Source organism: Pelodiscus sinensis, chromosome 3 (genome assembly GCF_049634645.1).
Source record: "Pelodiscus sinensis isolate JC-2024 chromosome 3, ASM4963464v1, whole genome shotgun sequence".
NCBI classification, from domain to species: domain Eukaryota; kingdom Metazoa; phylum Chordata; order Testudines; family Trionychidae; genus Pelodiscus; species Pelodiscus sinensis.
This window is the reverse complement of record NC_134713.1, coordinates 115,621,053-115,644,108: the sequence shown is the minus strand read 5'-3', so window position 1 is coordinate 115,644,108 and position 23,056 is coordinate 115,621,053. Positions and strand designations below refer to the sequence as shown.

The following is a 23,056-nucleotide window of genomic DNA, read 5'->3' as shown; positions in this document are numbered from 1 at the left end:
GTGCTGACTTCCCTTTTAACTTTTCTTCACAGTTGGGAAAGCTGCAAGCTTGGCATGTCCTCCACCTCCTACTCCATCTACCTGACTCAGCAGGATCTGCAGGCAGAAATCCACATGGGAGGAGCTGATGAGGGATCAGATAGTCCGCCTGCAGTCCCTCATCCAGGGACTCAGGGAAGAGCACATGGAGCGGGCTGCTGATTAAGAGGAGCACCAGGAGTGGGCTGCTGACCAGGAGGAGAGAAAGGCACCCTGGGAAGTCATCAGCATGACACCATGTTCAGCACCCTCACCTCAATGATGGAGCACATGGCATTGTTCATGGAGTGGGCCACCAGCCACCTCCCCACCCACCCCATGACTTCCCTTCCAAGACTTTCCAGGGGATGCCAGGGACCCACAACGCAGGGTGGTGGGACCATTAGGGCAGCCAGAGCCTCCAGACCACTCAGAGGCCAGTGTCACTCCCAGTTCCGTCCCTGAGCCCTCCTCTCCTATTCCAGCTTCTTTTCCCATTACCTTCCCTGTGGTATGTCCCCTCTGTAAAGAGTCCTGTTTTTTCAAAAAAGATGTCTTTATTGTTTGCTCTGCGGGGAGGAGGGAGTGGGCGATGAAAGACACACACGGGGAATACAGGGGCTCCTTGTCAAGAGCTAGTGGGAAGAGTCTCAGAACTGGACTTGCATGAAACTCTCCTTCAAAGCCTCTCTGCCCCTTGCAGTGCTGTCCTGCTGGCACTGGTGTCTGGCTGCTCGAACTGCCTTGCCAGACATTCAACCTCAGGCTCTCCACCCGGCAGAAAAGTCTCCCCCTTGCTTTTGCACAGCTTGTGGAGCACACAACAGGCTGCCACCACGAAGGGGATGTTGCACTCACTGAGGTCCAGACAGCTGAGAAGACTCCTGAATCTTTCTTTTAAATGCCCAAATGCACATTTCACAATCATTCAGCACCTGCCCAGCCTGGTGTTGAATTCCTCCTTGCTGAGGTCCAGGCTGCCCATGTAGGGCTTCATGAGCCAGGGGAGCAAGGTATAGGCTACATTGCCCAGGATGGTGATGGGCATGTCCACCTCCCTGACTCTCATAGTGCAGTCAGGGAAAAAAGTGCTGGCATGCAACTTTCGGAAGAGGCATGAGTTGCAGAAAATGTGGGCATCGTGAGCCTTTCCTGACCATCCAACATTGATGTTGATGAAGTGGTCCCATCAGTCCAAGCTCGACTCCCTCTACGAGAAGCAGCTTTTCACAGTTTCCAAGGGATGAGGTGTATACGCAGCAGCAGAAGCACCAGGACCTGGCTGAGCAGGGCCTGTAGGCCACGCTGGGGTTTGTCCTCTTCATCTTCATCCTACTGGAACAACATGCAGGCAGTTTGGAGGTACTGCCCCATGAGGCGCAGCATGAGGCCTGTGAGCCTGGCTCTGTTTTGCAGCAGCTCTGGCTCCATAGTGTCAGTGCTGAGGTGTCTGTCAAGGCAACCAGAGCACAAGAGGGCATGTGCCTACCGTGTCCTTTTTCTGTCCCATGAGGGGGGAAGCAGTAGAAGAGTGGCTTCTGAGACATGGCCATAGAAAGGAGCCCCTATAAGCACAGCCTGCCAGACCAAGCAGCCACAGGAAGTATCCACCCTCCTGGTGCCCTGCCCAGAGTGCTTCCAGGGGCTGTAAGTCCTAGATAGGCTCTGTTTAATGTGCATGTGCTATTTTGGACTAATTCGAACTATTTTCAAGGTGTTCCCCATAGTGAGGACACACTAATTCGAATTTGTTACATCAGGAGTTAAGTCAAATTTAGTAATTTTGAAATAATTTCCTAATGTAAACATAGCCTAAGGGAATATCCTCCTGCACCAATGTTCCATTTCTTTCTGCACCACCTCAGAGAGAAAACAAAATATGCTTTCATGTTCTTTCCTAAGTTTAGATTTTACTATTATTTTCTTGTATTTCCTTCCCTGTGTTCCCCAAGTGGAAATATACAGATGTACTGCCAATGAGGGGGAGGCAAAGGGAGCAGTTACCCAGGAGCCCGGTGATGGAAAGGGGCCCAGGTCTCCCAGCTACCACTGCTGCTGCTGCTACTGTGGCAATGGTGGCCACTGAAGCCACAGACCCTTTAAATTAGCACTGGGGCCTTATGTGGCACATTCTAGAGCCTCGGGCAGCATACTCCAGGTGACTCTGAGGACTGGTATAAAGTGTCTTAGTATGATCTGGGCAGTGCTGAGGGATGGCTGCACTCAATCCTCAACCTTAATGCCCAAGGCCTCACCCCTTCTGGGAACACAGAGCTGCCCCCAGTCCTATCTTGGCCTGGGGCTCAGCAACTCTATTGCACCCCCTGGTCCTTCAAGAACAATGCAGAAATAGACTATGAAACTCATTGTCACATAATGTTTCTAAGGTCAAAAGTTTAGTAATACAATGTTCTATTATAACATCAGCATAACCAGATTATCCACATTTTCCAATCTGTTGTACAGCATATTGTGAGAAATATGAAGGAAATTTTTCTTTAATTGTAAAATTGTATTCTGCTATTCATATTCACAATTGTGGATATAGGATATTTTCTTTCATTTATTTTCATACTAGCCCACAGTTAAACCAATTTCCACCAAATTTCCTAGCAATACACTATCTATGGATTATTTCAAGATAAGGTCTTATCTAAAAATTAAAGGGAAAAACCTCTTATATTTTAATATACTATAAAATCTAGATAGAAAGGCACCAGACTGATGAATATGACTAGAATAAACCCATTTCACAGTAGAGAAGATGTCTCTTTTGTCTCATTAAGTCTATGAGTCCAGACCATTAGATTTCTGCCTTTACTACCTAGCTGGCATTGAAGATCTTGACTAAATGAATGAATTTCTAAATCACTGCAGGAAGATTTATCTAGCTATGTGGTTTTTTGTGGTAGGACAAGGAAGATCTGACTTAAGTCCCTTGAACATAAGATTTACTTCTTTTCATAACTCAGATGAGTAACTTCTTGGATTGCATCAAATTCTTCCCGGGAAATAAAATATTTTTAGATAAGGGTATGTTATATCTAGGTAACATTTTAAATATGAGAAGATTTATCTTACACTAAAAATTTTTCTTATTTGAAGATGAGGATGTGCCAAAGCTAAATAAGAGATGTCTTGGTTGATATGAAAGGATGAATTTATTTCCACAGAAAAACTTAGACATGATTCCTAATCTTGTGCTTTCTTCATTGAAGGACAGAGTAATAATTTTGCTGTCCCTTCTAGCAGAGGTACTAGTAATCAAAAGGGCTATTTTATAAGAAAGAAGAGTCTTAGGTATATAATTAATAAATCAAATTATGAAAAACAAAGTTCACTCCTGGAAGAAATGTATCTTTCTAATACTAAATTCAGATGGACTCAAATAATAAGCTGGGGGAGTTTAGCAAATAATTCTGCATCTAATGGCCCCAAGATCTAATGGCCCATCTAATGGCCCCAAACATTCAAGTTTGGATAAAAATAACCTTTTATAAAGCATGTTTTGAAGGGGTTTAAGAAGGCTCAGTTTTTGAAAAATGTGCAAGAACCTTTGCAAATGCAAAAAGCGATCCTGTGGACAAATTCCTGATGTAAATGTGGAATTTTCACACTTTGGATATAATTTTTTTTGCTATGATATTTGTGAAAATAGGACACTGTAAAGTTCCTGATTTTTAAGATTCTACCCATTCCAGTAGAATATGCTGCTAGAAATCCATGTCTATATGGGAATCAATATAGTGATGGGGAAGTACATTATGAAGGGGGAAGGGGTGGTATTTTTAGCTTGGAACCATATACAGGCAATGGGTAAAGGTGTCAAGAGTCTTTTAGTGACAAGTATGCCTAAATTCCATTGACTCTCAATGGGACTTGGCACTTTTGAAACATTTATCCATTGTACTCCTTTTTTCATTTTCAAAAGCATTTTACAAACATTATTTCTTCCATACTCTTTAAATATACTAGTTAGTCTTCTCGATTTAAGTAACGCATCAACTTTCTGCTATTAAGTAATCTCTTCAGATTAATCTTTTCATGATGCATCCCATTAAAGATTGCTTGTCCTGATGATTTTGGAGAAATGGCCCATTGGACACAGGAGACAGATCCTTAAATAAAAAGCAATCTATAAACCATAAAAATCTAGGTCTCATTTCAGTAAAAAGAATTACTTTTGTTTTACCATTTATAATCTCTTTGGGCAGGGCCATGAGAAGAGGGACCTTCCCTGATCCAGCAAATCCCCGGCTACGTCTACACTGGCCCCTTTTTCGGAAGGGGCATGCTAATTTTGAAAGTGGGACTAGGGAAATCCGCGGGGGATTTAAATATCCCCTGTGGATTTAAATAAACATGTCCGCCGCTTTTTTTGCGGCTTGGGGAAAAGCCGGAAAAAAAGCGTCTAGACTGGCCCGATCATCCGGAATAAAGCCCTATTCCGGAGGATCTCTTATTCCTACTTTGAAGTAGGTCCCGAAGGTGCCAGACAAGAGAGGTCCAAACCAGTAGCTTGTACCAGTGCTTTTGATACTGTGGATAGTTCACTCTGGCCAAAGCCCTTTGGTACCAGAGTTTTCAAGGATAATGCCAGAATAGTATGCTTGTGTGATCGAAGTGTTGATACCAACATTTTCTGGTGCCACTTGTGTTGGCACAAAGCTCTTTATTCAATAGTCATTGGCACTGGGTATTCAGCAGCATCCAGAAGCTAAATAGGGGTGTTATAATGATCACTCAGTGATGAGGTGTCAGTGGAACTCATTTTGGCTCTTGAACTACCTCCTGTGTTGTGCCTACTCATTTATGGTTATGGAGAGCTATGTTGCAATTCACCTTGGGGATTAGTGCTCTTTGCCACTCCTCTCTTCTGAGGATGCAGATGAAGCTATGAAGGAGTTTCTTGCCAACTCTGAAGAATAGGACTTTCTAGACACTAAATTGGCTCTAGACCCAAAGTAGATTGTCAGGGATCTTTTGAGAAAGAAAGCCTCTCTCATATGCCTCCTACAAGGAGGTTTACAGGATCTGTCGAAAAAGGCTTTCTTTCTCGACAGATCCCCCTCTAGACTGCTGGTTTTTGCCAACAAAGTGCTGATTCAGCAAAACATGGTGGCCATTTTTATGCAAATTAGGCACAGGATATGTAAATCCCTGCCTCATTTGCAATGTCGACCTGCCTAATCTGACTCCCTCTGCCGACACAGGGATGAAGTCTAGACATATCCCAGGAGTGGAACACATGCACAATAACTCAAAGTAGAACTGCACTTTAATGCTTTTAGTCTTCATTACAAGCTGGTATTCACTGCAAAAAGCAGTATTAACCCACCAAACTAAGCAATTATTTTATATCTGACTTTTAAATCTATATTCCACTCTAAATACTAAAATTTGACTTCTTTTGAAGTGGCTTATTTCTACTAGTCTTTAGCTAATAAATAATTCTTAAAGTATGAATACCTGCACAAAATGATAAAATATTTTCAAACACAGAAAAAGAGTCAATAAATGACTCTTCAATTAAAGCATTTAATTAGAATATATGCTTAAATAAAATATAAAAATTGACTTGTTAATTCAGTAGCTTTGGGTTACAATACCAGCACTAATTTTCAAGCATCCATGATGTCCTGTAGCACATAATTTGTTATCCAAAGGCTATTTTTAGTGGATAGTTGGAATACTTGGAAGATGCATGATTTCATCAAGGTGAATAGTCTTGCCAGTAATGCAGATTGCAGCTTTTCCATGCAGTCCTGTTTTGTGCAGATCTCATCCATGTCCTTCCATAAAGGATCCACCCAATGAGCTGCAGGTCTTCCTCCCATTCTTTTTACATCTTGTGGATGCCAATGAAGTATACGTGCTGTCTATCTGTTGTTTCTCAGTCTTGCTACATGACCAGCCCATCTCCTTTTCTAATCATGCATAATTTGGATGATATCATTGATACCGCTTCTTGGGCACTTGTGATAGGGAATTCATACACCGTACTGAAGGTGGGGGGGAGGCTAAGACTGTGGGTGGAGGAAGTCCCACCCCTTCACCCAGACTGTGCATGCTCCAAGTGCTGGAACAGTATGAAAGGCAGCAGAGCAGCTCAGGGTGGGGTGACTAGCGAAGAAGAAGGACCTCCTGCCAGAGATCCTGAACTGTTGCTGCCAGCCACCCTGGCGGTGAGAACCGGGAACCCAGGAGACAGCCACAAAACCCGCAGAATCTCAGGAAGAAGTGCCAACGGAGTGGCAGACTGTGCTGCTACTCACAGGGCCCTAGGTTGGGACTTGGTGGAGCAGGGTGGGCCCAGGTCCCCCTACCAGGGCATTAGCCCCCAACTGTATTGATGCTGGCCAGTAGGCCATACTACCCTGGACTGAGGGCTATGTATTTACTCTAACCAGTAAGATATACTACCCTGAACTGAGGGCTATATATACTGACTGGCCATTGGGCCATGCTGCCTGGCGAGCTGGGCCACTTATGGACTCGGGGTTATCCAGAGACTGGTGAAGTGCTCTGGATTATAGTGACAGCCAACCCCCTTGGGGCCAGGGAGGCAGCATCTGCACCCCAGAAGGTGGTCACCCCAGTGACGGGGAGTGCTTACACCTCCACAGTGCCAATAATCGATAGTAACATGATGTAGCCTACTTACACCCACCATGCATCTTTCCATTGCTCTTTGGGTGACTTGCAGCTTTAATTCTTCTGTAAGCATCATGTTCCAGGTTTTGCAGCCATAGAGCATTACTGGAAAGATACTTGTGTTAAAGAGGTGGACTTTTGCAGTGGTGGAAAGTTTAGGATGGACAAAAACACTATGCAGACTCCCAAAGGCAATCCAGTCCAACCTCTTCCTCCTGCTCAACTCTGGACCCAAGCCATTGTCCATCTGCAATACTTGTCCAAGATACACATATTGATCTACCAGCTCGACAGTCTGTCCATCCAACTGCATGAAGTATTCCGACTATGCATTTTTCATCCCCCTTTTTCCCCAGTACGGATGGTTGGGCAAATCTCCTTTGCATTCTTACTGTTGCCATTGAGGAGGATTTGCAATGTTGTGGGTTTCAAAGTAATTAGGACAATGACATCTGTGAAAAGGAGGATCTGAAGAACCTCGCCATCAATCAGAAATCTATCTTTCACTTTGATCTTCCGCAGGACATCTTCCAGGACACTGGCAAACAACTTTAGTGAACAAATGTTCCCCTGCTTTATGCCTGAAGGGATCATCAAAAAGCATGATTTCCATATTTACATCCATCATGGAATCTTGTATGATTCTAACATACACAGGGGAAACACCCTGTGAAAGGAGAGCACTTAATACTGCATTTTGTTCCACCAAGTCAAAGGCTTTTTAAAAGTCAATGAATAACAAACATAGTGGGATCTTGTACTCTGTACACTTTTTGGTCATCCGTGTGACCACAAAAATATGGTCCACTGTGGAGAATCCCTTATGAAAGCCTGACTGTTCCCTTCTCATGTTTTCCTTGAGGACACCCTTAATACAGGCATAGATTGTTCTCATAAAGACCTTACAAATATGAGAAAGCAGACAGATGGGTCAATAGTTGCAAATATATTTTAGTGGATATATCTTTAACAAACAAATAAAACATATTTTTTTCTGTCTGATACTACAGCAAGCCACAGGGAAAATAATTAACAGCATAGAGATTCTGCTGATTAGTGAGCATGAAAGTGAATATTAAAATTCCCTATAAGCCACACATTATATGCAACACTTGGATGGCAATGGGGGACTGTTTCCCTTAAAACTTAAAGAAAACTTCGTTCACAATGGCTGTGTCTAGACTGGCAAGTTTTTCCGCAAAAGCAGCTGCTTTTGCGGAAAAACTTGCCAGCTGTCTACACTGGCCGCTTGAATTTCCGCAAGAACACTGACGATCTCATGTAAGATCGTCAGTGTTCTTGCGGAAATACCGTGCTGCTCCCGTTCGGGCAAAAGCCCTCTTGAGCAAATCATTTCCGCAAGAGGGCCAGTGAAAACAGCACTGTACTGTTTTCCGCAAAAAAGCCCCGATCGTGAAAATGGCGATTGGGGCTTTTTTGCGGAAAAGTGTGTCTAGATTGGCCACGGACGCTTTTCCACAAAAAGTGCTTTTGCGAAAAAGCGTCCTGCCAATCTAGACGCGCTTTTCCGAAAATGCTTTTAACGGAAAACTTTTCCATTAAAAGCATTTCCGGAAAATCATGCCAGCGTAAATGTAGCCAATATGTATTGCCTAGCACATGCTGGGGCTGTTGCTACATAGGAATACTGTCATGCTAACTGTGAATACAGACTACATTTTCAAAAATTATTGTATTATAATAAGCAAACATATATAATATGGGATAAAAATAAATAAAAGTAGAGTAAAAATGCCTATCATATTTGGCAAAGCAGTAGATAAAAGGCTAAGAGCCGTTTATCTGGCCACATGATTCCAAACGTGGAGTTATTTTGATACCGTATATATTTTGGGGCAACATGTTTGCAGCAAGAAAAGAGGCATTGAGCTTTGTTCAATTAAATTATAGGGGATATTCACACCACCTTAAGTTTCATTAGTTAAATAGTCTGCTTTTCAAAAAGCCCATTTTATAAAGGCAAATTATAGGATGTCTATATTATTCCATTTATATAGTTAGATTTCTAATATACCAACTGGTGGCTTCAGAGATAGCCTACGAGATAAATCTATTTTATATAATTACAAACATTCAGAATATGACCTAGTCCATCTGCCCTTCTGGGCTCTTCTTTACTGAGCTACACTAAGCAGAACATTAGAAAATCATCAATGTGTAAGTCAGGTCAGGATATATATGCCTATATAACACTCCATGACTCTAGACTCGAATAGATTTTTTTAGTAATGTAGAAAAGATCACAACTATGAAATGAAAGTTGTATTTCATAGTCTGGAGGACAATTCATTTCCCTGTTTACATGTGCTTTTGGCTCTTAGGGCACGTCTACACTGCAGAGGAAGAATTGAAGCTGCCGCTATCAATCTTCCAGGGCTCAAATTAGCGGTCAGTTTAAGACAGCTCATTCAAACTGAGAAGGGTGCCGGTAACCCTCATTTCATGAGGAGTAAGGGAAGTTGAAGGAAGAGTATTCTTCTTTTGACTTCCTTCAGTGTGGACAGCTCCAAAAGCTGTTAAGCTACTTCAACTTCAGCTATGCAATTAATGTAGATGAAGTTGCATATCTTATTTTGACTTTGTCCCACAGTGTAAACATATCCTCAGTGCTTTTCTAACACAAGATCTATCTCAATTTTCATATTAAAAAGTTTTGTGCACTAATTATATTTACTTTTCTTAGCTAAAATATTTTATGCTTTTGAACCCTAAGGGCATGTCTACACTAGGAAATAACTATTTCAGAATAAGCTTATTCCCCAAGGAAAGAAGGAGTACAGATTTTGAAAAAACGAACCCATTATTTCTACATACAGCCTTGGTAGTGTGGATGCTCTGCTTATTATTTCAAAATAACTCCCTAGTGTAGACTAAGGCTAACTGTCACACTTTTTGGTTGTTGATGGCTGAAATAAAAACATTATAAGTTTGATAAAAGAAACAGGATTTGAGGATTCACTCTGTCTCCAAGCCTTACAACAGAAGATACACAGTGTTTCACCAACATAAATGAAAACATCAAACACATTGATTTTCTTATGGTCAAGTTGTCAATTTGATTTGATTTGTCACCTGACAGAGATTCAGCTCTTTGTAGTCTTTGAGTAAAGGGAAAAGGAATCATAAGTGATGGAAAAGAGAATGAGCTATTCATTAAATTACTAATTGGGAGAGGGCTATGGATTCACCTTCAGGGTAGATACAGAAAAATCATCAAAGCCCTGCTTGTGCCACTGAATGGAACTTTCTAACAAGCAGCAACAAGCACTTTTAAGACTGATGTTTCAGTTACAGTTTAAAGATTAAAGTGCAACGAGCTCTGACACTTCTAGACGACAACCTTTGTAGCTGGGGAGAAAAAAGACTATTCTGCCTGAAACACAGAGATAATAAAATATCTTGGCTCTGTTGCCTACCTCCACCTTCTAAACACCCTTTTTTGAAGAAAGGTAGCTGTTCAAGTCAAAGAGGAGGAGCAATTTGTTTTCCTCTTGATTGTCAATCTACCAACTTTTGAAGCTTACAACATCACTTGTTTCCCTTTGGGTCCATAGTAATGTGAATTGTCTTTATCCAAGTGCCCAACAAATCATTGTCACACAGCAGCAGTCGACCTTTCTTTTCAATCTATGCACTTTTCAAGTGTTATAAATCAGTTGACTTTCAAGCTCAATGAGATGGCATATGCCCTGGTTTGAAGAACAGATGGAGGCTTGGGGGAAAATTGTTTCTGCAGGCTTGCTACAAGCAGCACTGCTTCATAAAAGTGAACTATTTGCACTAATTTCTCACATAAATTATACAGGCAGGGAGTACCAGTCCATTCAGCATAGAATCTTTCATCCAGCTTTCAGAGGTCATTTAGCAAATTTAAATTAAAGTTATTTCTGATACATGGTGGGGCTTTCATTCAATACACTTTCAAGAGATGGCAATTTACATCAAATAAAGGGATGGCATTAAATTGTGTATTCAGAACAAAAGAGGAACAGTAAATTAGCTGACAGAAGATTACCATTTTTTAGAATCCTAGAATAAGCTGTGACTATTAATTAACCACAGAGGAATTAATAATTGAAATATGGCAGCTCTGTATTACAGAAATCAGGTAAACTGTCACTTTCCTTTGCAAGACCTGTTTTAGACTTGTACTGAAGAGTGGCATTCAAATTCTAGCAATTGCTCTTAAAAGAAAAAGGATCTCGGGGACAACATCCTTTAATCTTTCAAGGAAACAAATTAATCTTCTATTAAGTAAATGTGCATGTCAGTTTTTAATAAATATGGTATTTTATGTAAGGAGGGAAGATAAACATTCCATTGCATTTTTTCAGTTATAAATATACAAGAAATGGAAAAGACTGAACAATGAGTTATGATAAACAGAACTGATAATGGATACTTCATAAAAGTGAGCCACAAGTGGTTAAGAAGAGTGTAAGGATGTTCTCATATTCATAATATAATTTATTGTTTCATTGATACTGTGGCGTTTGAAAGTATAGTTTTAAAAAACAGATTAGAAAGTAAATACCAGGCATATTTAGCTAAATAATTATTTCAAATTCTATAGTATTCTATGAAATTATCAATTATATCAGTGGAAACACTTCATTTTCATATGATTTTCTACCTTTCACTCCATGAACAGTAATTCTGCCAAGAAATGCAAAGATGTATCCTTTCAAAAAGGACTAAAAAGGAATAAAGTCATGAAAGTTCTTCATACAGTAGTATTAGCAATTGAGTCACCACAAAATTGTAGGTGTTTGTACAGTCACGTGTCATCTCATCTCGTCTCTTAAAATTTTAATGAATGCTTAAAGCATGCAATTAAATAATGAACATTTTTAAAAATTTTGATTATTTCTTTGAAAACCTATTTTAATAGTATATTTAGTGAGGACTCTAGACTATTTTTAAAAATAATATTTAAAAAAACTACTTTTATCTGGAATTACTGGTAGGAAGCACAATAGCAACAACTGAAAACCCTGACTCTGGGAGCTTACAATCCTAGTCCTTTCAGTGACTCCATGTGAAACTGTGCAAGTTATTTAGGGCAAAATTTTCTGAAAGTATCCACTAATTTTTGGTACCTAAGTTTCTGATGCCCACCTTGAGACTTGATTCCCAAAACAGGTGATGTCCAAATTTAAGTGGCAATTTTGAGAAGATCATCTTAACCTCCAAGCTTCAGTTTTGTATTCTCTTTTGCCTTCTATAAAATAGGAATAAAACTGCTTACCTAACTTGTGCGTCTACACAGCATCCTAAATTCAAAATAAGATACGCAACTTGTGCTACACAAATTGTGTGTCTTATTTGGATTCTATTTCAAAATAGCTTATTATGAAATTCGGCATGTCTACACATCACCAAATTTTGAATAACGCACTATTTCAAAACAGCCTTTAACCCTCATGGAACAAAGGTTACAGGGATGCCGAAATAGCTTTCCCATTATTTCAAAATATTTTGAAATAATGGGCAGCTTATTAAGATGCAGGGTAACTATTTTGGGACACCTCCAGTATCCTGAAATAGCCATGCTGTGTACATAGGTATTGTGAGATTTAGTGCTTATAAACTGCTTTGAAGACAAAATACAACTATATAAATACTAAATGTAATGATAGGTTACGGAGCATTCCTAGCTGCGAGTTCTACTTTATACTGTCAGACTGGCGTAAAAACACTTTCATTTAAATTAGAATCAAACCTTATGTGTGGAACTGTCTGCATGTTTTAAAATCTGAAATTTGAAGGCAAAGAAGCTAAGGCTTAGTCTACACTTGCAAGAATGTTAACACACAAACTTTTGTCATTCACAGGTGCTTAATCCTAGCCTCCTCCCTAAACAACAAAAGTTTTGCCACAGCAAGAGCACTCGTCTGCCAACAAAGCAAAAGCTGCTTGTACAAACAAAGTATTTTATTGGCAAAAGTGCTGACAAATAGCATTTATACATGCCAACTTTTAGCAACAGGGCTGTGTCAACACAGCTCTGTTGCTGAAAGTGGTGTAGTGTAGACAGAGACAAGAGACTGAAACTGTGGTTTTGGATGGGAATTGGAGGACCCTGCAAGAAAATGGGAAGATACCCTGTTGGACTAGGTAGGAAGTGGCCCAGGGAAGGTGCAGGAGCAGCCTCTCCCACCCTGGGAACCTCAGCGCGTTTTGGACAGATTCCCCGCTGAGTGGTGGACTGTCCTGCCACTCACAGAGCCCTGGACCAGGTCCTGGTAGAGTAGGGTGGGTCTGGGTCCCCCTACCAAGGGTGCCGCTGCCTCCCTCTTCCCCCCTTCCCCCCCAGCGACTTGCCATCACAGGCCTTTCAGCCCTGCCTTAAAGGGCCAACAAGTGTCGAGGAATAGAGACTTGGGCTGGTGAGTCCTGCGTTAAAGGACCAAACACCAACTTGGTGTAAAGACTCAGGCTAGTGGGCCAACAGGCCCTGCCTTAAAGGACAGACCGGTGACTCTAGAGACTCGGGCCAGTGGGCCCTGTGTTAAAGAGAGACAGTCACTGACTTTCCGTAGAAACTTGAGCCAGCAGGCCCTGCCTTAAAGGGCCGCCCGGTGACTTTGCATCAAGACTCGGACTGGTGGGCCTGTGTTAAAGTGACTTTATATAGAGACTTGGGGTCCTACCCCTGCCCTCCAGAGGGGGCAGGAAATTCAGCCTCGTGACACTAGCCCAAAAATGAATTATCTTTTTTGCTGCAATATCAAATTGTATATGTCTAAATTTTTTAAACTATCACTACTATAGTTGGGTAGTTTTTTAGCATATCTGCTTTCTACCTTTTTCCTTCCATTGACTATATGTGAAGACTATTTCCCTCCGTATATATTTAGTATTCAATTTTCCAAGAACTGATTTTCATATTAGGCGCGTATTCTTTTAATCTCTACATTACTGTGTATTATTTCTACCAACACTGGTATTTTGAGATCCATCCCATTTAATATAATCTTGAAGTTTCACTATTACAGTTTACTTCTTCTGGATAACTTATAAAAATAATAAAACAAAACAGTTCTAGTCTTTAATATCCACTAACTGCATGGCTCAATCTTGACATGCTGCCATTTGTCATTTCCCTTTGCAATCTTCCAACCAGTTTTCAACTGACATGGCATTATTCCTAGCTTTTAACCTGATAGTATCCTCTTTTAGCATCTTTTATTAACAAAGATGTAAATTAGTGCTTATACAATGAATGGAAGAAAGAGCAAATAAACATATCTATTTTTCATTTTCAAAAGCTGACTCTTGCAGTCAGTATGTCCTATTTGCTGACAGAAACTGACTTTACAAATAACAAATAAGCATGTGCCAAGACTGTTTTTAAGGATATGAACTCATTGCTACAATTTTTACTTGCTTTTAAGTGGTTTGAATTTTGAAATGGAATTAATAAATCCATTTAAAACAATATTTGAGAGGAAGGTATACGCAGAGTCAGTAAGTATGGATTTATGCCAACCAAAATGATTACCACATTTAAAATTAATCAAGGAATTTTACTCTCCACTGAATTTAAAAGGATACTCTTTCAGAAAAACTGTATTCAAGAAGAAAACTACTCCCCTGTCCTGCCTGGTTAAGGATAGGTGCTGACATACTAATAAGAGCTATGAATCAATCATAATTGCACCTCTTTTCTGGCTATATGTAGCGAGGTCATTGATTCAATGGAGAATGAGGGAAAAAAACCCAAGGATACTCATTTACATTCAGTCTCCTCCCACGTTCTACCTAGGGATGCCAACCATCTATTCACACAAACCCAAACACCCTTGCCCTATCTGTTCTCCAAGACCTCACCTATGTTCTGCTCCTGTTCACTCGATCTGCCCTCCCTCTGTAACTCACTCCTACCCTCACTCACTTTCACTGGGATAGAGTAGAGGGATGGGGTGTGTTACAACCATGAGGGCTGGCCAGCACTTGTCTCTAGCCAGGTATCTGGTCAGCCAATAACAATGCAAGCAGGGATTTCAAACTGGGACAAAGACATTTTTAACTTTTCCCTTCTTTGTCGGAGTCAGAGTGGTTTCTTCCAGGTAACAGGGAGATGGGAGGCCGTCTCTCTCTCCAAGAAGTCTTTTCACAATATATAAGTAGAGTAAAGTTAGTTAATCCATCAGGTTTATGGATAATCCATTTTATGGTTTGGGACTGTGAAAATGATATCTGTGCTGTTAAAAGTGCTTTTTTCCCCTCTCTTTTGTAAATAAGATTTGAGCACTCCCCTATGAGTATATTAATTGGTGGCTTTTTTCCAACTAGCCACTTTATTATGCTTGCAACTATAAACTGGTTCTGATAACACAAGTTTGTTTTCTTTTTCTAATTATCCTGGTATTGGTTCATTTCTGTGTCCTGGAAAATCTGTCTGTGGGTATCTGCATACCTCTAACTAGGGGGCAGCTACCACAGATTGCAGCTTACTTTCTTTTCAAGCTCTTTGGCGAAAAGAGCTTGAGGTACCCCTGAGGTTTTAGGGAGGAGGTTTCCCAAGTGATCTCTTCCCTGGTCTTCTTACAAATACTTGAGTGGTGGCAGTGGTTTTTATTCTCCAAAGTCCAGGTATTAGGATTTTGGGGGAAGTTTTTGTACCAAAACCTGTAGAGATCAGGTTTTGGGGTGCTTTTGCAGGCCCCCACTTCTGCATTCATGGTGCCAAAGTGGGGAACAGCCTTGACAGGGTGTGAGAAAGTAAAGGCTCTGGGCTGGGGCCGAAGTTTGGAGTGTGGGAGGAAACATTAGGCTGAGCCTGGGGCAGCGGGTAAGGGTGCAGAAGAGGGGGGTAGATTGTCAGAGTTTGAGTGTAACGGGGGGTTCAGGGTTGGGGAAAGAGGTTTGGAGGCAGGAGGAAGTGCAGGCTCTGAGAGGGAGTTTGGGAGTGGAAGTGGGCTCTGGACTGGTGCAAGACATTGGGATGCAGGAGTGTTTGGGATGTGGGAGAGGTGCAGGATGTGGGCTCTAGAAGGGGGCTGAGACAGCAGGTTAGGGTGCAGGAGGGGATCAGGATGTGGGCTCCAGCCTGGTGATGCTTACTTCAGGTGGCCCTGAGTCCTGGTCAGCAACACACTAGAGCAAAGGCAGGTTCCCTGCATGTTCTGCCCCCACACCACTCCCAGAAACAGATGGTCTGTCCCTCCGTGTGACCCCTTGGTGGAGAGAGCAAGTGGCTCCATATGCTGGCTCTGTCCTTAGGCACTGACTCTACAGTTCTCATTTTCCACAGTTCCTGGCCAATGGGAGTACTGAGGTCATCACTTGGGACGGGTTCAGAATGAGGACACCTTCTACCCTTCACCAAGGCTATGTCTAGACTACATTCCTCTTTCGATAGAGAAATGTAAATGAAGAACTTCGAAATTGCAAACAAAGCACCGATTTACAAATTTCACACAATTTACATAATAGATTCCAATCACTTTTTCAAAAATGGAATTTTTGGAAAAATGTGGTCTAGACACAGTTCTTTCAGGAAAAAAAACCTATTTTGAAAGAACCCGTAAACCTCATTTTTTCAGGCATTAGGGTTCTTTCAAAAAAGGGATGGTTTTTCTGAAATAACCGCATCTAGACAGTCCTTGTGCCCACAGGGAGGGATGTGTCCACTACTTCCAGGAGTAGCACAGGGCCAGGGCAGGCCAGGCCAGGCAGGGAGCATTAATATATATGAATGTGAGAGGAAATAATATGATTCTATAGCTTGCTAATTAGGATGTAGGAGCCTGAAGTTTTAAATCCTAAAGTAGAATAGGTATATGAGGAGAAAATGAGAATAATCTGTTTGAGATTATCCCATAACTCTACCTCTTGGGTATTCTGTTGCAGTGTAGAAGACTCAACTTTAACTCCCTTCTCCACATTAGGCACAATAGGTTATTGAATCTTGAGCTCCTACATACTATGAGAGTGTACTAACCACTGGACTAAAGGAAGCTGATGATAGTTGAATAGAATCTAAATCCTTCCATCTCCAAAAATTGGCTGAAACTGTTTAGCAAATGTGAAGACAGTTTTGGATGGATGTAAACTCCATTTTTCAGTAATGAACAGTTCATCTGAAAAATTGCACATGGCTTTACTCATAAAAAATGCACTATATTTGAACCTAAATCTTCCTCACAAACACTGCTTAGGGCACAAACAAAGATCTGAAATCTGAGGCTACGTCTACATTGGCATGATCTTGTCCCTTGTTTTTGTATATAGCACTCTTTTAGCCCTAGATTATAAATATTTATCTGTTTTTGCCTATCGGGGGCAACAACCTTTAAAAAAAGCTGAATAGTAATATGAGAGAAATGCAAAGAAGTCTAATATGACTGCTTTTGAAGCACGATTACCGATATTACAGTAGCATCCAAGGGCATACCTTGCGTCATGGTAAACTTAAAAACATGCAATAAGAGTTAACTTTGTTGTAGCAAAATCTAGTTTATTTGGTCTCTGTTGAAAAAACCCACTAAATAGTACGATGTCTCCAGCTGATCAGATAGTGGTCAGTCACTGTCACAATCCATCAATATTCAAAAGTGCACATCTCCTTTCATTTTCCATTTTGAAATTGCAAGTTATAAATGGTAAAACAAACTATCACCTCCAGAATAAGCCTTCTCGGAACGCAGGCAAAGCAGAGCTCTGTAGTAAAGCTCCAAATGAGATGTCACGAAGGGCACATGTACACAGCAGGGCAAAACTCAAATTAAGCTATCCAACTACAGCTATGTCAATTGCGTTGCTGAAGTCAAAATAGCTTAATTCGGCTTTTGGCACTGTTTACACAGCAGGAACACTCTTCCTTCAACTTCCCTTATTCTGACTCCTGCTACCCTCATTTCACAAGAAGTTTTGAAATAATGGCTTGCTGTGTAGACATACTTATTTCAGAATAACGTCAGGATTTATCTCCTCTAAACTTCTACATATTCCACTGCACTAAACCCATTTACTTGAGTTTTACTTAGGAAGCGATCAGTTCAAGCCTCTAGAGCCCTGTCTAAACTTAAAACAACCACCACGTCTTTTTTTAAAAAAAATGTTAGCTAACAGTTTCATTAATACAGTTTGAAACACTACTTAGCACCTTTTGTAGAGAGAATTTAAATACATGTTAGACAGTTAGCTTTCCATTGATACTGTTCTCAGTGCATACTAGGGGAAAATCAGAATTATGGCTCAAATTCTGTACTCAGGGATTGTTTAAACATAGAACAGCTATTCTGCTTTAAATTCACACCCTACATTATTCTGTAACTTTCATGTGTAGACAACTAATCAAATACTTAAAGTTAAGCTTGTGTATAAGTGTTTGGAGGTCAGTATTTGCTTACTAGACAAAATAAGCCCCTCTTTGTACACATAGCTGGATCATTATCATGTTGAATCTAATCCCAGCTATCATTGAGTGATTAACACATTTTTCATTTTAACATCTCCATTATTTTACATCTTGTTTTAATAATTAGAAAATTAAATACTGTATATTTGATAGAAATAACATCCCAAGATGTTTTCCTTTGTCAGAACAAATCACTTTTTGAGAGTCTTTGCATTAGCTCTTGTGTACCACTGAACAGATAAGCTAATGAATGAAACGAACCATGATATGCATCACATATACACAGAACAAGAAAAAATAAAGCTGATACTATGTGGTTCTATTAGGACTAAAATATCTATGAGAAATGTGACAATTTATTTCTTCTCTGCTTATCCTTGTTTCAGTAAAACTGGCCTATACATGCAACAAAATGAAGTTTCTATATGGATTTTCTAGAAAATGCTTCTTCCAAACACTTTATTAAAAGTTTGATCTAGTTTCATTAATGCAATTCTAGCAAGCTCTCTAAAAGAAAGCAAAGAAGACTAAGAAATACTAGATTATTGTTTTCATGATTTAGGCAGATTTAGAAGTCAATATAATGGATGAAAGTTGGTATTTGAGTGTATTGTGGCAAAGCTACAGCCATGCCCACTGGGTCCTGCACTTCTGGACAGTTGTTATATGCCTCAGAGGCTCACTGTGACCCTCCACATAGTGGGGGGGGGGGGGAGGAGGAAGAGAAGGTCAGGTCAACACCTGGTATGGGGACAGCTGAGGAAAACCCAAGCCCACCCACTACGCCAGGTTCCAGCTCAGAGACCCTAAACAGCAACAACTCACAGGGTTTTTTCCTCTAGCTCCAATACAGCAGCCTTTTTCCAGGGCCACTTCCCCAAACACTCCGCTAGTACTGTCTCCCTGACACCAGAGTGAATCTTGCCTGGTTTTGCACCCACACTTTCCTTTTCAGCAACCCACTTCTTCCTTTCAGTCCTTCACTCTTCTCCTTCCCCCTGCCTTATCATAGGGGAAACATTTTAAAGTAATGCATCAGGCCTTAATTGGCTGCAGGTGCCTGATTTGCCTTCTGTTTCGGGCAATCCTCTTAATTAGCCTCAGGTGTCTGCCTTGATTACATGACAGCAGTCTCCAGCAGTTTATTCAAGAAACAAAAAGCATCCACCAAATTACCCTCCACCAAACTATTGTAGCCAGCTTCCCTGGATCTTTCACAGTATGCTTGTATTTCAGTAATGTGCCTGTGTTTTAAAACAAAGAGAAAAATATAAACCCTACCTCACAGCTATTAACCTGTGCATGTACACAACTCTCCTCATCCTGTCCATTGTCTTGCAACAGCGGGCATCGTCCCGATTTCCAGGATTTAAGATGGGAACTAAGAAAAGTGCATCTTCCACCTTGCTCACTTTTCAGAGTGTCTTAAATTACACAATAATCAATGGTACAATTTGGTCCACAGACTGGGATTAGAAATAGCAGAAAGCCTTGGATGGCAATAGAATCCTACCTCTCATTAACTGTATTATTATGGTCCAAAATGTTACTGCAGAAGTTGAAGGGAAAGGAAGTCATTAAGGAGTGGAGAAATGTGAACTATGAGAGAGCCTTTCCTGGATTATATTTGGGACACCACGGCACATTGAACATAACCTATTACTCAGAGCCACTCTATTCCAGCACACTTCACTTTTCAGACAGCGAGAACCATGTCTTTATTCTAGCATTAAGATTTGCCTGGAAGGTTGGCTATATGCAAATGCTCTTGGTTACATCCAAGAAGTATCTAGTGACAAGATAGTTCTAGCAGTGTAAAGGTCAAGTAGCAATTAAAATGGGGTAATAGCGGTTGGAATCTCTCAATTTGATATTGTGAGGTTAGAAATTGTAATATCTCAGGATACCCAACAGAAGAAAATGCTGGAGAACAGTTTAAGGCTTGTTAGGTCTCTTTATGAGTTTAGAGTGAACGAGCTAAGTTCTTGGAGGTGGCACGAGTAAGTGAATTCATGACCCAGTCAGATACGATGTTGGGATCTTCCAGTTTTGTTTCAGAACATAGAAAAGCTATGGTGAGAGGCTGGGTGAAGGTTCACCTTGCTGCAAGAATTACATCTTGAGTCCTTGCATTGATTCAGTAATTATATGCAATAAAGTTACAGCCTGTTCCATGTTTCCCACAAAGCAATTGCCCTTTTTAAGAACATAGGAATGGCCTTACTGGGCCAGAAAAAAGGTTCATTTAACCCAATAGTCTCACTTCTGTCAGTGGCCAATGCCAGGTGCTCTGGAGGGAATAAATGGAACAGATATCCATCAAGTGATTCCCTCTTCTGTTGCCCATTCCCAGCTTCTTGCACACAGAAGCTGAGGACATCATCACCGCCCATCCTGGCTAATACCCATTAGTGGACCTATTCTCCATTATCTAATTCAGGGGTGGGCACCTTCCATGGTTTGTAAGGTTAGTCCCTGGTGGGTCTTCACAGGCATAGGAGGATCATAGCTCTCATTGGCTGCAAATCGCCATTCACAACCAATACGAGAAGCAAGAAGCAGCATTCCAGTCTACAACACTTCATGCTGCTCTCACTGGTCACAAATGGTTATTTGCAGCCAACCAGAGCTGCAATCCTCCAATACCTGCAGAGGCACAGGTAAACATAGCAGCAGCAGCCCACCAGGAGCTAACCTTGTGGGCTGCCTTCTTTTTTATTGCCCGCCCCTGATCTAATTCTTTTCTAAACCCTGTTATATAGTTTTGACCTTCACAAGAACTTATAGCCTGGTAAGTAAAAACCCAAATACTAACAACTAATAATTAAACTGCTTACATTCACTTACCACACTACAAGCTAAATCCTTCTCCCTTTGACTTTAGCGTGAGAAGGATCAGACCCTGTATTATAAAATTCCCCTTCCATTCCCTGGAACTATAGCTATTTTTAAATTAGGATCATATTTGACATGGACAATTCAAATTCTTCTACAAATCTGATGTATTTTTCCCTATGCAGATCACACTCATCCTTGTGTAACTATTATTCTGTTTCCAGAAAATTCTTATTCTAGCCCAATAAATAACAGAAGACGTAAAGTAATTCTCTGATAACAAAAATAATTAAATTGCAGGAGCAGGTTAAAGATCAGCATTCATTTTTCAAATTAAATTTAAAAGCCTGCTCTAGTTACTTAAAAGATTGGCAAGTTTTACAAATAACATCACTGAGCCTTTTAGAGAGAAACACAGACGCATTAGAATGGAGTCATTAGGCAATACATTTATTTTGAAGCCAATTAACCTTTTGTCAGAGAAATGTCGGCGCCGTAATGGTTTCTGCAGTGGAGGTCAGCCTCTAACAGGGGCACGTATGACAGCGATTACGCTGCCTGACATATGCTGCAGACTGAGAGTGCAGCCGTGGAATGAGAATTTGCCTTCGTTTGTATTCTGCTCTGCATTTCCCAGGAGCAGGCAATCTTGACCTATCCATTTAGGTAATTAAAGCTCCCATTTGGAAGTGTCCTGCAGGAAGGTGAAATCTGGGGGAGATAAATGTCTGCTGCTCACTGTATCCAGCCACTTCCATCATTTGATGGACTGCCTGAAACAGGCTGGGTTGCCAGGTCTTCATATAAATAGAGATGAATTGGGCAGGAGACAATACTCTAAGGCAAAGCAACTCTGTCATCTTCCTTTTTGCAACATATAATTTAATTGTTAGCAAGGTAGATGGCTGACTCAGGGGGCCTTTCTTTAACAGCACCCCCACCATCTTCCATTTGCTAAGAAATTACTCCAGTTTATTTACTTATAAGCCAACTTTGTTTAGCAATGAAATATGTCACTTCAATAAATGCAGCTGGCTGTTACAGCCGTGCCCTGACTTACCTTCCAACCTATTTTGTTTCCTCTTGTATCATGCTCAAGGGCAATTGGGAAGTCACCTCGCTCATAAAACTTGCGAAATGCTGTAGGCTTTGTTGGTCTTTCTTTAAATGCTCCTGCAACTGGTGGTCCTCTTACCTAAAAACACACAAACAAACCATAATGCAACAGTGCGGGTTTTTTAAAATAAAAATTCTAATATTTCTGTAGAAACACTAATGGTTTATAAGGGATTGGTAAGATAGCAAGTAGCATTGATTTCACTCTTCTCATGTTATACTTATTTTAATGTATGTGTCCAATTAAGGTTTTTAATAGATATTACAGGAAAGAAGTATTACCCTTAAATGAAGATTTAGAATTTTGTAGTATTCTGTAGGTACTAATTGGCTTATCTGTTTTTTTATCATCTCCTGAAAAATTGACTTTTCATTTAAAACTCTAAGTTTCCACACCTTTTAAAAACAGAAATAATACTACATGTTCACAAGTTTTATGATACCTTGCCTATTTTAGGAGGTTTAATTCCTTCTTTGTTTGTAAAGCAGTTAAAGATAAAGCATTATTTAAATGTAAACTATTTGATATCAGAATCTAAAAGTGCACATCTCCTATCTTTCTATTTTCTTTAATATGAAAGTAAGACACAAATCACTTCTCCTTTGTTATCTGGCGAAGGGGAGATGTACATAAATATCTACCTACTGTGGTAACTAGTATTTAACAGAAGAGTTTCTAAGCAACACTGAATTTACAAACTGTTTGTTTTTGGCTAAATAGGCTTGAGGAGGTATGTCCAAGAGGAAGAGAGTGGAATTGGAGGAAGTTCACCAAATACAGTAGTATCCTCCTCATAGTGTATGGACTTTCTTGCATAATATCTTGTTAAAGTTAATGTGCCCCTATAAGAAAGGAAGAAAGAAAGACCACTCTGTGCCTTCTATAAGCAAATTCACTACAGTCAATGCATTAATAATGGTGTAAAATAATAATCAGTCCTGGAAAATTTTCCTGCGTAAGGCCTTGTCTACATGTCCCCTCCGATCAATGGTTCCATCTTGTTTTATTCCTCTATAGTTCCCATCATCTCTACTTATTTCTCT

General features: G+C 40.5%; 1 protein-coding gene and 1 long non-coding RNA gene across 6 annotated transcripts in view; one reads left to right on the top strand and one right to left on the bottom strand.

Annotated features, from left to right (window-relative positions):
• Positions 1-7,939, top strand: part of LOC106731451 (uncharacterized) — a 126,431-nt gene extending 118,492 nt beyond the window's left edge. Inside the window, exon 3 of the long non-coding RNA XR_001367728.3 lies at positions 33-7,939. This is a non-coding gene — a long non-coding RNA (uncharacterized LOC106731451). The remainder of the gene's footprint in view (positions 1-32) is intronic.
• PACRG (parkin coregulated) overlaps positions 1-23,056 on the bottom strand; it is a 486,879-nt gene that overhangs the window by 325,937 nt on the left and 137,886 nt on the right. For 4 of the 5 annotated variants that reach the window (XM_075924584.1, XM_075924582.1, XM_025180746.2 and 1 more), the window contains exon 3: positions 21,957-22,091. The exons of the other annotated variant lie outside the window; for it this stretch is intronic. In XM_075924584.1, the coding sequence (XP_075780699.1) occupies positions 21,957-22,091 (135 nt within the window). The remainder of the gene's footprint in view (positions 1-21,956; positions 22,092-23,056) is intronic. 5 annotated transcript variants of the gene reach the window in all.